Source organism: Megascapheus bottae, chromosome 29 (genome assembly GCF_031878675.1).
Source record: "Megascapheus bottae isolate mThoBot1 chromosome 29, mThoBot2.hap1, whole genome shotgun sequence".
NCBI lineage: Eukaryota > Metazoa > Chordata > Mammalia > Rodentia > Geomyidae > Megascapheus > Megascapheus bottae.
Window position 1 is genome coordinate 8,794,244 of NC_143537.1, and position 15,408 is coordinate 8,809,651.

Sequence of the window (15,408 nt, forward strand, 5' to 3'; positions counted from 1 at the left end):
AGTGCTCTAACAATACCCTGACCACAACACTTGCATTCCACTTTCATGGCAAGGACAAGACTGTCTCTAACTGTAACTATTCGCTGACCTCGTTGCATCTCTCTCATCTATGAAGGACAAAAGCCTTTTCCCTATTTTTTTTTTTGTTGTTGTTGTTGTTGGTCATAGCGGCTTGAACTCTTTTTTACTTTTTATTTTTTGGGGGGCTTGAACTCTTGAGACTGGATGCAGTCCCTGAGCTCTTCAGCTCAAGGCTACCGCCCTACCCCTGGAGCCACAGCCCCACTTCCCGTTTTGTGCCCAGGCTGGCTTGGGCTGGCTTGGAATCTCGATCCTTAGATCTCTGTCTCCAGAGTAGCTGGGATTACAGGCATGAGCCATCATACCCGGCTCAAAATAACTTTCATTAATACTTGTCTTTCTATGAGTTCTATCTCCCCTTCACCATCTCCCCAAGCAGGAGGTAGAATTAGACTTTGGAGGGGAAGGGCCAATTGTCCTAACAACCTGTTAGCCCTCATTTCTTGTAACTGTAAAGTGACCGGGAGATATGAGTTCCACAGATGAGATGGCACATCAATAAGTATCCAATATAATGTTTTATCTCAATATTGTACAAACTTGCTTGTTACTGAATAGCCATCTAGCAGAAATGGCAGTCACAATTGTGAGCCAGGTATTGAGCTTTAAATTTTTCTAGTAGTTATCCAGGTGTGGTGGTATATGCTGGTAATCCTAGCCACTCAAGAGGCAAAGGCAAGAGGATTTCAGATTTGAGGCCACCCTTGGCAAGATCCTATCTCAAAAACAAGAAAAAGGTGGGAGTGTGGGAACGTGTCCTAGTGGTGGTATGCTTGTCTAGCATGCAGAAACCCTGGGTTCCAGCCCTTAGTACCACATACACAAAAAAGCTGGAACTGGCCGGGAGTTTGGCCTAGTGGTTAAAGTTCTTGCCTAGCATGCATGAAGACCTGGGTTCGATTCCTCGGTACCACATACATAGAAAAAAGCCGGAAGTGGTGCTGAGGCTCAAGTGGTAGAGCTCTAGCCTTGAGAAAGTCCAAGGACAGAGCTCAGGCCCTGAGCTCAAGCCACAGGACTGGCAAAAAAAAAAAAAAAAAGCTGGAAGTGATACTGTGGCTCAAGTGGTAGAGTACTAGCCCTGGAAAGCCTAAGGACAGTGCCAAGGCCCTAAGTTCAAGCCCTAGGACCGGAACAAAAAAAAAAGGCTAAAACAAAAAGACTGGGGATGTAGCTCAGAGTAGTGTTTGCCTACCAAGCACTTGGGGACTTTTTCCTTTCCTCTTTCTATTTTTTTTTTTTAAATGGGTCATGGGGCTTGAACTCGGCCTGCCTAAGCGCTGTCCCTGAGCTCTTCAGCTCAAGGCTACTACCCTACCCTTGAGCCAAGCACTACTTCCTGTTTCTAGGGGCTAATCAGATCATAAAAATCTCATAATAATCTCAGATCATTTTGTGCCTGGATTGGCTTTGAACCTTGATCCTCAGATCTCAACCTCCTGAGTAGCTAGGATTACAGGCGTGAGCCACTGCACCTGGCTCCTTTTTCTCTTTTTCTTTCTTCTTGATGTGCGTGTGTCAGAGAGAGAGAGAGAGAGAGAGAGAGACAGAGACAGAGAGAGAGAGAGAGACAGAGAGACAGAGAGAGAGTCAGAGAGAGACAAAGAGGGAGAGACAGATGCAGAGACAAAACTGGGGCTTGAACTCAGGGTCTCTCTCTTTTCTGCTCTCAGGTGGAACTCTATCATTTGAGCCATGCATACCTCCATTTCTGGTACTTTGATGGTTAATTGGAAGTAAAAGTAGTTTCTCAGATTTGTCTCCCAAGCTGGTAGATTCTTGATGCTCAAGCCTGAGTAGCTAGAATTATATGTGTGAATCATCCGTGCATAGTTAGATAAGCAGCTCTGGCAGCTCTCCTGGGAGGAGAGAGACTGCTATATCACATCATCAAGGACCCAATGTGTTTGGAGCAAGAGCATAGGAGTGAAGAGCATGAAGAGATGGTTCCACGTGGTAAAAAGGTAGTAAGTGGGCCTGGCTGTGTTAACCCTGAATGAGGAGAGGAGAAAACAGAGGGTTCCTACAGATCAAGATCATCATTCTGGGAGACAAAGAAGAGGCAGAAATCTAAATTAAATAAATGAAGGCTCAGGCTGAGATGGTAGAAGTAGTTTCCAGGGTGGTGAAGGTGGAGTGTGTGAAGTCTGAGGATGGGTGAGCCATGAGATTGGCCTCAGGATATCTCAGATGTCAGCACAGAGATAAGGCTCATCTGGACCATCAAAGGCAATGTGTGGGTGTGTGGGGTGAAGAATAGAATGGAGTAGAGAAGTGTTTCTGCAAAAAGAAAAGGGGGCTCTGTAGACACTGGGCAGCAGAGAACATGCAGTCTCCATCACAAAGCCATCCTCAGTTTCCAAACGTGACTGTAGTATGCCACTGGCTTTCCCTAGTGTCCACAGCATTTTGTGCCACCCTTCAGTTGGTAGAATGTAAAACACAGGGGCCCAGAGTTTGGCCTAGTGGTAAAATGCTTGCCTAACATGCACGAAGACCCAGGTTCAACTCCTTGGTATCACATACATAGAAAAAGCTGGAAGTGGTGCTATGGCTCAAGTGGTAGGGTTCTAGCCTAGAGAAAACCCAAGGACAGTGCTCAGGCCCTAAGTTCAAGCTCAGGAGTGGCAAAACAAACAAACATATAAAACGCAGCACATTGATGTCCTAGCTCTGTCTTCACTAGCTCTGAACATAGGGTACCTCCTCATTCACCTGTCTATCCAACTCCCCAAATAATCACTGTTCGGTAACCAGACCCCAATTCTATCTTTGGGTTAAGTCAACTTGCCAAAGGTGAAAAAAACTTCATGGCTACCCAGGTCGTCTGGCAGAAGCTCCTAATTAGCAGAGGTAATTAGGAGATAGTTTTTGAAACAAAAAAATAGAAAACCACTTAAACCTCTTAAGCAAGTAATAATTATTACTTATTAAGAACCCCTTCAGTGGTAGGTCACAACAGCCTTGTATAATGTCATCATTTTACAGGGATTAAAAACTACCCTGTAGCCCAGGCCCATGAGTTCAAGCCCCACTAAAAAGGAGAGGGGAGGATGGGAGGAAGGGGAGAGAGGGAGAGAGAATCCTACCCTGTAGAGGAATTTAAAAAAAATACAGAACCGGTCAGGACTTTGGCCCAGTGGTAGAGTGCTTGCCTAGCATGCATGAAGACCCAGGCTCGATTCCTGGGTACCATATACATAGAAAAAAGCCGGAAGTGGTGCTGAGGCTCAAGTGGTAGAGCTCTAGCCTTGAGAAAAATTCCAAGGACAGTGCTCAGGCCCTGAGCTCAAGCCCAGGACTGGCAAAAAGAAAATAAATAAATAAATAATAAAAAAAAATACAGAACTGAGAGGGAGAGAATCAGAGGTAAATGTGGCTCAGAAGCAATGTCAAAGTCTGTGTAGTCTTTGTGTATATGTGAGGTGTGAACATGGAAATGACAGCTTAACTGTTGAAGGCATAAGGAAAGAACACTTGAGGGGGTGTGAGCTGCACCACCTGTGTGCAACCTCATAGCTCCCGAGGATAGCTCACTGCCTATTATGCAGAAGACTGGTAATATACACACCGAGTTCTCCCTTACTTTCACGTTTTTTGGGGGGTGAGGCACTGGGCATTGAAATCATGCCCTTGAACTTGCTAGGCAGGACATCTATCATTTAAGACATGTCCTCAGTCCTTTGTGCCTTCCTTATACCCAGCCACATACTGACTTGATGCATGGGCTTAAGTGGTACCACAGAACTTAACCTAAAAAGTAAATTCTAAGCTGGGCACACGGTGGCTCACGCCTGTAATCCGAGCTACTCAGGAGGCTAAGATCTGAGGATCAAGGTTCAAAGCCAGCCTGGGCACAAAAGGACCTGAGAATCTTATTTCCAATTAACCTCTAGAAAATGGGAAGGAGGGCTTGACTCAAGGGTAGGGCGGTAGTCTTGAGCTGAAGAGCTCAGGAACAGCGCCCAGGTAGGCTGAGTTCATGCCCCACATAACCCATCCAAAATAAAAAATGTAGACTCTAGCCAGGCACCAATGACTCATACCTGCAACCCGATCTTAGAACTGTAGATAAAAGGCAGCCCAGGCAGAAAAGTCTGTGAGACCCTGATCTCCAATTAACTACCAGAAAACCAGAAGTAGACCTATAGCTCAAAGCGGTAGAGAAGTAGCCTTGAGCAAAAAAGCTCAGGGACAGGGCTCAGGCCCTGGGTTCAATCATCAGGACTGGCACAAAAACAAACCAAAAAATGGGTTCTAAATTTCCTCTAATAAAAAAAAAGTTAGGGGGCCGGGAGTTTGGCCTAGTGGTTAAAGTGCTTGCCTAGCATGCATGAAGACCCGGGTTCGATTCCTTGGTACCATATACATAGAAAAAAGTCGGAAGTGGTGCTGAGGCTCAAGTGGTAGAGCTCTAGCCTTGAGAAAGTCCAAGGACAGTGCTCAAGCCCAGGACTGGCAAAAAAAAAAAAAAGTGAGGGGGCCGGGAGTTTGGCCTAGTGGTAGAGTGCTTGCCTAGCATGCACGAAGACCCGGGTTCGATTCCTCGGTACCACATACATAGAAAAAAAAGCCAGAAGTGGTGCTGTGGCTCAAGTGGGAGAGCTCTAGCCTTGAGAAAGTCCAAGTGCTCAGGCCCTGAGCTCAAGCCTAGGACTGGCAAAAAAAAAAAAAAAAAAAGTTAGGACAAGGCTGAGCATAGGGATGCATGCCAGTAAGCCCAGCACTCTGAAGGTTTATGTAGGAGCAACAAGAAAGCACAAGAATTGTGGGGGGATGGAATGGGGGGGACTACAAAAACATGAGGGGTATCAATGAAGAAGTAATGCTCCCATTACCTGATGAATGTAACTGTAACCCCTGTATACATTACCCCGACAACAAAACTTTAAAAACCAAAAGCAAACAAACAAAAAAAACCAAAAAAACAAACAAACAAGAATGAACCAGGTACCAGTGGCTCACGCTTGTAATTGTAGCTACTCAGGAGGCAAAGATCTGTGGATCATGGCACAAAGCCAACCCAAGCAGGAAAGTCCATGAGACTCTCATATCCAATTAGCCACCAGAAAACCAGCTGTGACTTAAGTGGTAGAGCATAAAAGCTCAGGGACATCATCCCTGACCAGCATTTTACAGAGACCAGTAAGAGTTCATAGCATGGGCTATGTAACAAGACCCTCATCTCAAAACAAAAATGAAATTCAACACCAGCAAGGGCTATATATATCTCGATAACCTTTCTCAACAACAACAACAACTGTATAGAGAACATTTCTCTTCTGTACTGGGATTTGAACTCAAGGCCTCATGCTTGGTAGGCAGGCACTCTTACTTCTGAGCTATATCTCCAACCTTTTTTTTTTTTTTTTTTTTGCCAGTCCTGGGGCTGGAACTCAGGGCCTGAGCACTATCCTTGGACTTTCTCAAGGCTAGAGCTCTACCACTTGAGCCACAGCACCACTTTCGGCTTTTTTCTATGTATGGGGTACCAAGGAACCCAGGTCTTTGTGCACGCTAGGCACGCACTCTACCACTAAGCTAAAGTCCTGGCCCTCCAACTCCTTTTTTAAGATAGGATCTCACTTCCTGCTCAGGTCTGGGTCTGAGTCTCAGTCTACCTTCCAGACTTGAGGCACTGTACCCAGTTCTAAGTTGAGAAGGAGTCTTGCAAAACTTTTCTGTGGGGGCTAGTTTCCAATGTCCATCTTCTGACTGGCACTCAGTTCAAAACCTAATGTTTAAATTATAACACAAGGAATTCCCTTTGACTACATTCCTCTCTTGTCCCAATATCCAAACTATCCAGTTCATCCTTCAACTCCTGTGACTGCTGTCTGTGGGAGTTGCTCAAAAATCCATTTTCTCCTCTCCTCTCCATGACTGCCAGAAACTATGGTCCTTACATCTCTAGTGAGCTCAAACAACTAATTACAGAAGCCCTGATTGCATCTACTCTTGCTTAGCTCGCATCAACCTCAGACATTCTCCACATAGCATCACAATGATTTTTAAAAACATATGTCAGGCTGTGATGACACATGACTATAATCACAACTATTCAGGAGGTATAGATAGGAAGATCTGGGTTTAAGGTCAGACAAACAAAAGTTAATAGGAACCTATCTCAAAAACAAAAACAAGCTTGGGGGGGCTGGGATTTTGGCATAGTGGTAGAGTGCTTGCCTAGCATACATGAAGACCTGAGTTCGAGTCCTCAATACCACACACATAGAAAAGCCGGAAGTGGTTCTGTGTGTGGCTCAAGTGGTAGAGTGCTAACCTTGAGGAAAGCCCAAGGACAGTGCTCAGGCCCTGAGTCCAAGCTCCAAGACTGGCAAAAAAAACCCAACAACAACAAAAAAACTTGGTATGGGCCCGGAGTTTGGCCTAAGTGGTAGAGTGCTTGCCTAGCATGTACGAAGACCCAGGTTCGATTCCTCGGTACCACATACATAGAAAAAAGCCGGAAATGGTACTGAAGCTCAAGTGGTAGAGCTCTAGCCTTGAGAAAGTCCAAGGACAATGCTCAGGCCCTCAGCTCAAGCCCAGGACTGGCAAACCCCCCCCCCAAAACAAAAAAACTTGGTATGGTGGCCCATGTCTGTGATCCTAGCTGTACAGGAGGCAGAAGATACTATGGCTGGCTTGAGCAAAACCATAGATCCTATCTGAAAACAAACTGAAGCCAAAGGGCTGAGGCTTGACCCAAGTAGAGTGAGGCCTGAGTTCAATTCCCAGAATCACCAAAAACAAACAAACAAAAACAACAAAAAAAAAACATGTAAGTTTTATGTGACATCAGGTTTCTGCTTCAGGACCTGCTACTGCTTCCCACTGGACTTGAACTTGTTTGGTCCTTGTTTACCAACTTTTCATTTCAGCTGCCATGACCTTCTTTTCATTCTTCCTGCAAGCTCAGAAGGCTCCTGCCTTAGATTTTTTATGTTGGTGGTTTTAACTGGAATATTCTTTAATGAGACTTCAGGCTGACTGATGAATGTCTTTTCTTATTCTTTAGGCCCAGAGTAAGACACCGCATCTTGTGGCAAACTGCCCAATCACTTGGTATCATATAGTCATCAAACTCCTTTCATTCTTGCTTAGCATTTATCATAATCTCCTTAAAGTCTCAATAAACTCTCAAGATCTTCCAGAGTAGTTGAGGTTATAGATCTGCACCACATCCAATTATTAATCCATGACAAAAATTTTAATCTGTTTTGTTCATTGCTATATTCCTAGTACCTAGCATACAATAGGTGCTCAAAGAGTTTTTGCACAAATTAATTAGGAAAATAAAAAAAAAACAGAAAGCTGGAAAGAAAATTAGAAGATAGCAGAAACTAAGAGAAGAGTCTTATTAAAGAGGAAGTCAAGAAGAATGATGACTAAGAATGATGAAATCACTGATTTGGCAATTCCATCCTTGATGTCCTCTAAGAGGCAATTACAGAAGAGTAGAGGATGTAAAAGAAGAGATTATGGAATAAGTGAGTGAGAAGTTCAGATAGAAAGTGCAAAATGAAGACTATATAATTCTTTATTTATTTAGTGCCAGTCCTGGGACTTGAACTCAGGGCCTGGACACTGTCCCTGAGCTTCTTTTGTTCAAGGCTAGCACTCTACCACTAAGTCACATTCCTAGCCTATAAGACTATTTTGAGTGTGAGAAAACAAAGGAAAGCAGTTTATTAGTCACTTATGTGACGTAAATACTTTTCTTAACTTTTACAAGATACACACTAGTGTAATTTGGGGTAGATCAATTAGTATGAATTTTCATGAAACACAGAGGGAAAAAAAAGTAGAGACAGAAGGAGAAAGGAAAGAAGAGGGAAGAACAGTACAAATGTTAAAGCAAGTAGAGCACAATAGGGACTCATGTTTGTAATCCTAGTTACTGGGAGGCTGATATATAAGGACCAAAGTTCGAAGCCAGCCCAGACTCTTAACTCTAATTAGCCACTAAAAAGCCAGAAATGAAGGTAGTAGAATGCCAGCCATGGGTAGAAAAAGCTAAGTAAAGTGCAAGGCCCTGAGTTCAAGCCCCAGAACACATGAACACACACACAAAGTTTCAAGAGAAATGACAAATAGGCTGGGAATGTGACTTCGTGATAGAGTGCTTGCCTAGCATGCATGAAGCCTTGGGTTCAATTCCTCAGTACTACAAACAGAAAAAACCAGAAGTGGCACTGTGGCTCAAGTGGTAGAATGCTAGCCTTGAGCAAAGAAGCTCAGGGACAGCATCAAGGCCCAGAGTTCAAGTCCCAGGGCTGGCAAAAAAAAAAAAAAGATGCAAGGGGGGGGCAGAAATAAATAAATAAACTAATTAATTACAATTGGGGGTAGGGAGCTTGGCCTAGTGGTAGAGTGCTTGCCTAGCAGGGTTTGATTCTTTGGTACCCCATACATAGAAAAAGCCGGAAGTGGTACTATGGCTCAAGTGGTAACCTTGAGAAAAGCCCAAGGACAGTGCTCAGATGCTGAATTCAAGCCCCAGAACTGGCAAAAAGAAAAAACAGAGAAATTACATACAACCTAAAATAAAGCAGGGAGAGCATATCATGGACATTAGTTGAATTTGTCAATTATTATACAACTTAGCAGTAAGTTTCTCTGGCTCAACAGCAAAAGTCTAACAACAGTTGATAAAGGAACATTTAACACTTTGCAAAAGATAATATCCAAGCTACTTGAAAAGAATATCTTCATTCTAAGAATGAATATTTGTTGGGTGCTGGTGGCTCATGCCTGTAATCCCCACTATTCAGGAAACTGAGATCTGAGGATCAAGGTTCAAAGCCAGCCCAAGCAGTAAAGTTAAGTTTCTTATCCCTAATTAACTACCAAAAGCTGGTGGCTCAAGTCATAAGTAGAATGCTAGTCTTGAGCAAAAGAAATCCAGTGATGGTGCCCAGGCCCTGAGTTCAAACCTCAAGAGTAGCACCAAAAAAAAAAAAAAAAAGAAAAGAAAAGAAAAGAAAAAGAAATGAATATTGGTACTGAGTGAGTTGATCTCCATAACCCAATCATCCTAAGGAAAAAGATCATCTTGTCATTAGAATACTGTTTCTTCATCGAGAGCATTGTTAGGGGTAAGCAGAGTGGCCCAGATGGTAAGGCACATGGCAATGAGTATAAAGCATTAGATATCAAGTTTGAGTCTCTATGTCAAACACACACACACACACACACAAGCACAGACTAGAGAAAAAAAAAAAAACATATAAGCTCATTCCTTTAAAAACTAAGACCTGGGTGCCAGTGGCTCATGCCTATAACCCTAACTACTCAGGAGGCTGAGATCAATGATCACAGTAGCTTTGTGCAAAAGAAGCTCAGGGACTTTTTTTTTTTGCCACTCCTGGGGCTTGAACTCAGGGCCTAGGCAACCGTCCCTGAGCTTCTTCTGCACAAAACTAGTACTGCCCAACCTTTTCTGTTTATATAGTACTAGGAATCAATCTCAAACTTTCATGCATGCTAGGTGAGCACTCTACCACTAAGCCACATTCCCGGACCTTCCAAGAACCTCTTTATCTCCAATAAGCTACTCCAAAAAAGGCAGATGTGGCTCACACCTGCAATCCTCGCTACTCAGGAGGCTGAGATCTGAGGATCACGGATCAAAGCCAGCCTGAGCCCTAAAAAAAAAAATAAATAAAACCTAAGTCCTGTGAGACTCTCATCTCTAATTAGCCACCAGAAAACTAGAAGTGGTACTGTGGCTCAAGGAGGTGGCCTTGAGTTGAAGAGCTCAGAGGTAGTGTCTAAGCCCAGAGTTCAAGTACCAAGACCGACCAAAAAAAAAAAAAAAAAGGCAGCAGTGGAGTTGTAGCTCAAGTAGGAGAGTGCGCTAGCCTTCATCAAAAGAATCTCAGACAGTGCCCAGGTTCCAAATAAAAAACACAAAAAAGATCATGCCAAATACCAATGGTTCACAACTGTAATCCTAGCTACACAGAGGCAGTTTGATGCCAGTTGGGACAGGAAAGTCCATGAGAGTCTTTTTTTTTTAATTTTTTATTGTAATTAATAAAAGGGTTACATGATATTTGCCAGATAGAAGGTGCATTAATTCACATACACTGATACCCTTTCACATGTCTTGGTACCCATTACCCTCCCCCCCTCCATGAGAGTCTTAACTCCAATAAACTACTCAGAAAAAGCGTGGGCTGGGAATCTGGCTTAGTGGTAGAGTGCTTGCCTAGCATGCATGAAGCCCTGGGTCTGATTCCTTAGTACTGTATAAACAGAAAAAGCGGAAAGTGGCACTGTGGCTCAAGAGCTAGAGAACTGGCCTTGAGCACAAAGAGACCCAAAGACAGAGTCCACACCCTGGGTTCAAGCCCCAAGACTGGCCAAAAAAAAAAAAAAGTTTGCTAATTAGGGAACTCTGGCTGTACAACTACAATGTAAGAGAACTATAGCACACTTGAAAACAGAATTGTCAAAAGTAACAATGACTAAGACATGCCTTCTTCTTTCCATCCCTCTACACAAAGTTGTGTTCTCCAAGTCAATCCTACTCAGCCAAGGACTCTCTCCCACTCTAATAAGTCACTAAAATGGAAAACAGCATTGTTTTCTTAGTGATAGTTATCTTCTGAATCCTATTCCAAGGCTGAACAGCTCAGCTGGAATCATTTGGAGCCTGAATGAAAGGGTCCCTCCTCCCAGAAAAGCCAGAGTGTATCACGGTCAAGTTGAAATTCATGAGACCCCTCTGGTCACGATTTTTAATGTGAAAAAGATATTAACTCAGGGGCCGGGAGTTTGGCCCAGTTGGAGAGTGCTCACCTAGCATGTACTAAGGCCCAGATTTGATTCCTTGATACATAGAAAGAGGCCAGAAATGGTGCTATGGCTCAAATGGTACAGCTCTAGCTCTGAGAAGGCCCAAGGACAGTACTCAGGCCCTGAGTTCAAGCCCCAGGACAGACCAAAAAAAAAAAAAGATATTAACTCAGTATGGCACATTATGATCAGCTTCTGACTCCCAAAGAAATAGCAAGCTAGATTCAAGTTCTGACATACTCATAATTCATTTCTCTTCAAAAATTGGATGTGCACCTGATTTCTCTCTAGTGATTCAGAACAACAACAACAAAAAAATCGTGTAGGTTCTAAATTCTTAGTCTAATTTTCAAAGGAAATTAGCCAGGTGCTGCTGGCTCTGGTCTGGAATCCTAGATACTCAGGAGGCTGAGATCTTTAGATTGTGATTCCAAGCCAGCCTCCAGTCCAGACAAGAAAATTCATGAGACTATTATTTCCACTAAAACGTCAAAAGTGGAGCTGTGGCAGAGAGTGTTAGTCTTGAGCAAGAAAACTCAGGGGGACCGGGAGTTTGGCCTAGTGGTTAAAAGTGCTTGCCTAGCATGCATGAAGACCTGGGTTCGATTCCTCAGTACCACATACATAGAAAAAAGCCGGAAGTGGTGCTGAGGCTCAAGTGGTAGAGCTCTAGCCTTGAGAAAGTCCAAGGACAGTGCTCAGGCCCTAAGCTCAAGCCCAGGACTGGCAAAAAAAAAAAAAGAAAACTCAGGGGGGGCCGGGGAGTTTGGCCTAGTGGTAGAGTGCTTGCCTAGCATACACAAAGACCTGGGTTCGATTCCTCAGTACCACATACATAGCAAAAAGCCAGAAGTGGTGCTGTGGCTCAAGTGGTAGAGCTCTAGCCTTAAGAAAATCCAGGGACAGTGCTCAGGCCCTGAGCTTAAGCCCAGGACTGGGGAAAAAAAAAGAAAAAGAAAACTCAGGGACAGTACTCAGGCCCTGAGCTCAAGACCCAGAAGGGGCATAAACACAAAAACCAACGGAGTATTAGTAACCAGTGGCTACAGTAGGTGAGTAATTTTAGATAGATTACCAGGTTAAGCACCACCAAGGTTAAATCAATCACTCACAACACCAAGCCCTGAGGGTCTAAGGGGTGTGTGTGTGTGTGTGTGTGTGTGTGTGGTCTCCAACGTCAGAACTCTCTGCTTTAAAGAGCTTACAGTCTATTTGGTAAGATGCAATGTGACTGAAGTGATATATGACTATGTGAACAAACAAACAACATGGGCAGTAATGTGCCATGATTCATAACTATTTGGACATAGGAGATTCTGACTAATTTTTTTTTTCTCAGAAAACTAGCTGTAAAGCAGAAGCAGATGAGCTGTACTAGTACAGACAGGATGGCAGGATCCATCCAGAAAGGATTGAGAAACAACTTGCAGGTGGCTCTCAAGTTTGTTAAATAATTTCTTATCTATACTCTTTTCTTTTGGAGAATACAAGAAGCCTGCTAAGACACCTAAACATAATCGCCATTAACAGGCCAAAAAAAAAAAGTGAAGACAACAAGACTAGCCCAAGAAAAGTGAAAATGACAGCTGATACAAAAGCAATAAAACTGGGTTTGAACCCCACTATTGTGGGGTATTATCTGCTCTAAGTCCAGCAGCTGAACTAGCATGGAAAAGAATGAGAACAATTCAACCAGAGAAGCAGATCTTTAGGGGACATGGAAAGATAGATCAGGTCAGACTGGTCCCAAAAGCCAAGCCAAAGAAGATTCTCAACTTCATTCCTTTAATTGATAAATGGCTCTACCAGGGGTTGGGAGTTTGGCCTAGTGGCAGAGAGCTTGCCTACTATGCACGAAGACCTGAGTTCGATTCCTCGGTACCACATACATAGAAAAAAAAAGCCAGAAGTGGTGCTGAGGCTCAAGTGGTAGAGCTCTAGCCCTGAGAAAGACCAAGGACAGTGCTCAGGCCCTGAGTTCAAGCCCAGGACTGGCAAAGTAAATAAATAAATGGCTCTACCATTTAGAAAGCCTGAGGACTAGAGGGAAGGGCTCCACTAACAGTCCAGGTAAACGACTATAAGGGCCATGAATTACAAATACGCCGAACAAATAATTGTCTTGTAAGCTTTACCAAGAAGGCTGAACTCAAAAAAAAAAAAAAAAAAAAACCCAGCACCTCCCCACCCATACACAAGTCTATCTCCCCTTTTATAATCAGGCTCATGAAGGAAGAACTTCTAAGCAACCAATACTACCTACTAAAAACCCCACAGAGTATACGCATGTACCAACGACTATCGAAAATCATCAGCGATGTTAACCAGGCCTCATAGGTTAAGCATGCAATGGTTAACACTAATACCGAAGCCATCTCAAATTCCCACATTTCAAACAAGAAAGATCCAGGTGCAACGCCCTGTGCGTTTTACCAAGGTTTTCAAAGACACTGATTTTTTTTTCCACTTCAAGCGGTTTGATATTGACAATTGAAGGCCGACTTATTTCCATATTAAAGCCAGGACTCCGATCAACATGAGCAGAATAAATGAAGTCAGTCCCTACTTGGGCAAGAATTCTCCCCTTACACCGCAGGCAAAGGGAGCTGCTCAGTCCCCCCAAATGAAAGTTGTCAGGGTTCTTCAGGACGGAGTCTGGAAGGAAACGCTACGTCCTCTCTCCAGTCTCCCCAGCCCCCGGGCCTCGGGCGACGTCCTCCCGGGGTCGTTTTCTTCACCCCGGCTATGCCCCAGTGCCCTTTCCCGAGGATGACAACCGCTCAGCACCCCGCCGGATTCGCTCCGCGCCCCTCCCCACCCCCGCCCGGAGCCCGACCCAGGAGTTGTGGACGCGCGGGGAAGTTTGCCAGAGGGCCCGCACCGCATCCGGGAGCGGCGCTTGGAGGAGAAGAGGCAGCCGGCGCCTTCCGTACTCACCGCGACCGGGCGGCCGTGCTCGTCGGCGGCGTCGAGCCGCGGGGCCGGGGCGGGCGCCGGGGCCGGGGCCGGGGCCGCGGCGGGCGGCTGGCGGTGCTTGCCGGCGCGCTTCGCCTTGGCCTGGATGCAGCGCTGGTGCAGGGCGAAGGTGTGCTGGCGCTCGAGCTCCAGGCGTTCCGGGGACACGGCCTCGTAGCGGGCCTCACAGGTGCTGTGGTGGCGCCGGCACAGCTCGATGCGCCGGCGGAGGCGCTCCATGACCGCGCTGTGCCGCGGCAGCGCGAACTCCGCCATGGGGCAGGTGGGCAGCACCATGGGCCGCGCGGGCTGCACGGGCCGGGCCCGGGCCTCTCCGGGCCGGCTGGCACTGCGGGGCTCCGCTTCCCTCGGCGGCCTCGGTCCGCCTCACGGCCGTGGTGCCATGCTCCCGCGAGGCTCCGGAGCAGGCTGGCACGCGGCGGCCTCGCTTGCCCCCGCTCCGCTCTGCCGGACTTCGGACGGGCGCTCGCTCCCCACTTCAGGCCTCGGCCTGTCCCCTCCGTCTCGGCCCCATTGTTTTCCGTGCCGCCGCCGCCGCCATCTTAAAATTGTTTTCAGGGCTCTCGGAAGAGGGCGGGGCCTGGGCCGGCGAGCGCTTGCGTCACGGGAAACGGACGGGAGTCGTGACCAATCAGACGAGGAAGAGGCCGCCACCCGCGGGCGTGGGCCGGAGCACGTAAGGGGACGGCGTGGGCTCCCGAGCGGTATTTAAAAGGGGCCGAAGGGAAGCCCCAGGGCGGGCCTCCGCCTCGCAGGCCGAGCGGTGACTGACAGGAGCCTATCCGAGAGGCGACAAAGGGCTGCTAGACGCCGCCCCCTGAAGGCAGGCCCTTCCGGGTCCCCGAGGGGAGCGGGGTGAACCTGATGCCCGCCTGGCAGGCAGGCCGGCCGGGGCTTCCCGTTTCCCCTCGACTCTTTTGAAGCGTGAGGCTTGGGTGAACTCCCAAATCGGCTACACGTTCTTTCCAGCCGTGTCTCCTTGACCTCACGCCTCACATCCGGTGCCACCATTGGTCGGGATCGTTCACCCTCGTGAATCACGGCCACCGACCATTTCCGCCTATTTTATGTAAGTCTGAACCCGTCTCATTACCAATAAAAAAAAAAAAAAGCAAGGGAGAAACAAAACCAAACCCTGGAGGTGAGCAGTAGGAGCCCAGCTGTCAATTACAGGGCTCTGGAATGGTCGATGGGGAGAGCACGACTCCGGCTTCAGACCGAACACAGAGGTCTCTCTCCGTCATGTCATTTAGCAGGGAAGGTGGCAGAGGAGGAGGAAACCGATCCAGCCCCCCCCGTGGCTCACGCCCGGAATCCCAGCTACTCAGGGGCTAAACCCACCTCTAAAACTGTAAGCCTTTCAGCCTGCAGCTGGGGACCGAGGATCACTGAGGATCGCGGCTTAAAGCTCGCACCTTTCAAGAGTCCCAAGACTCTTGTCTCCAGTGAACAAATGTTCCAAAGTGATCGCAGGATGCTAACCTTGAACTGAAGAGCTCAGGGACAGTGCCCAGGCCCAGAGTTCAAGCTCCACTAACCGACAAA

At 46.4% G+C, this 15,408-nt stretch overlaps 1 protein-coding gene across 1 annotated transcript in view; it reads right to left on the minus strand.

The window, feature by feature from the left end:
• The window catches only part of Maml1 (mastermind like transcriptional coactivator 1), a 32,839-nt gene extending 18,434 nt beyond the window's left edge, over positions 1-14,405 (minus strand). The window contains exon 1 of the mRNA XM_090320757.1: positions 13,825-14,405. Within this exon, the coding sequence (XP_090176883.1) occupies positions 13,825-14,139 (315 nt within the window). The 5' untranslated portion in view covers positions 14,140-14,405. The remainder of the gene's footprint in view (positions 1-13,824) is intronic.
• Positions 14,406-15,408: the final 1,003 nt, after the last annotated feature.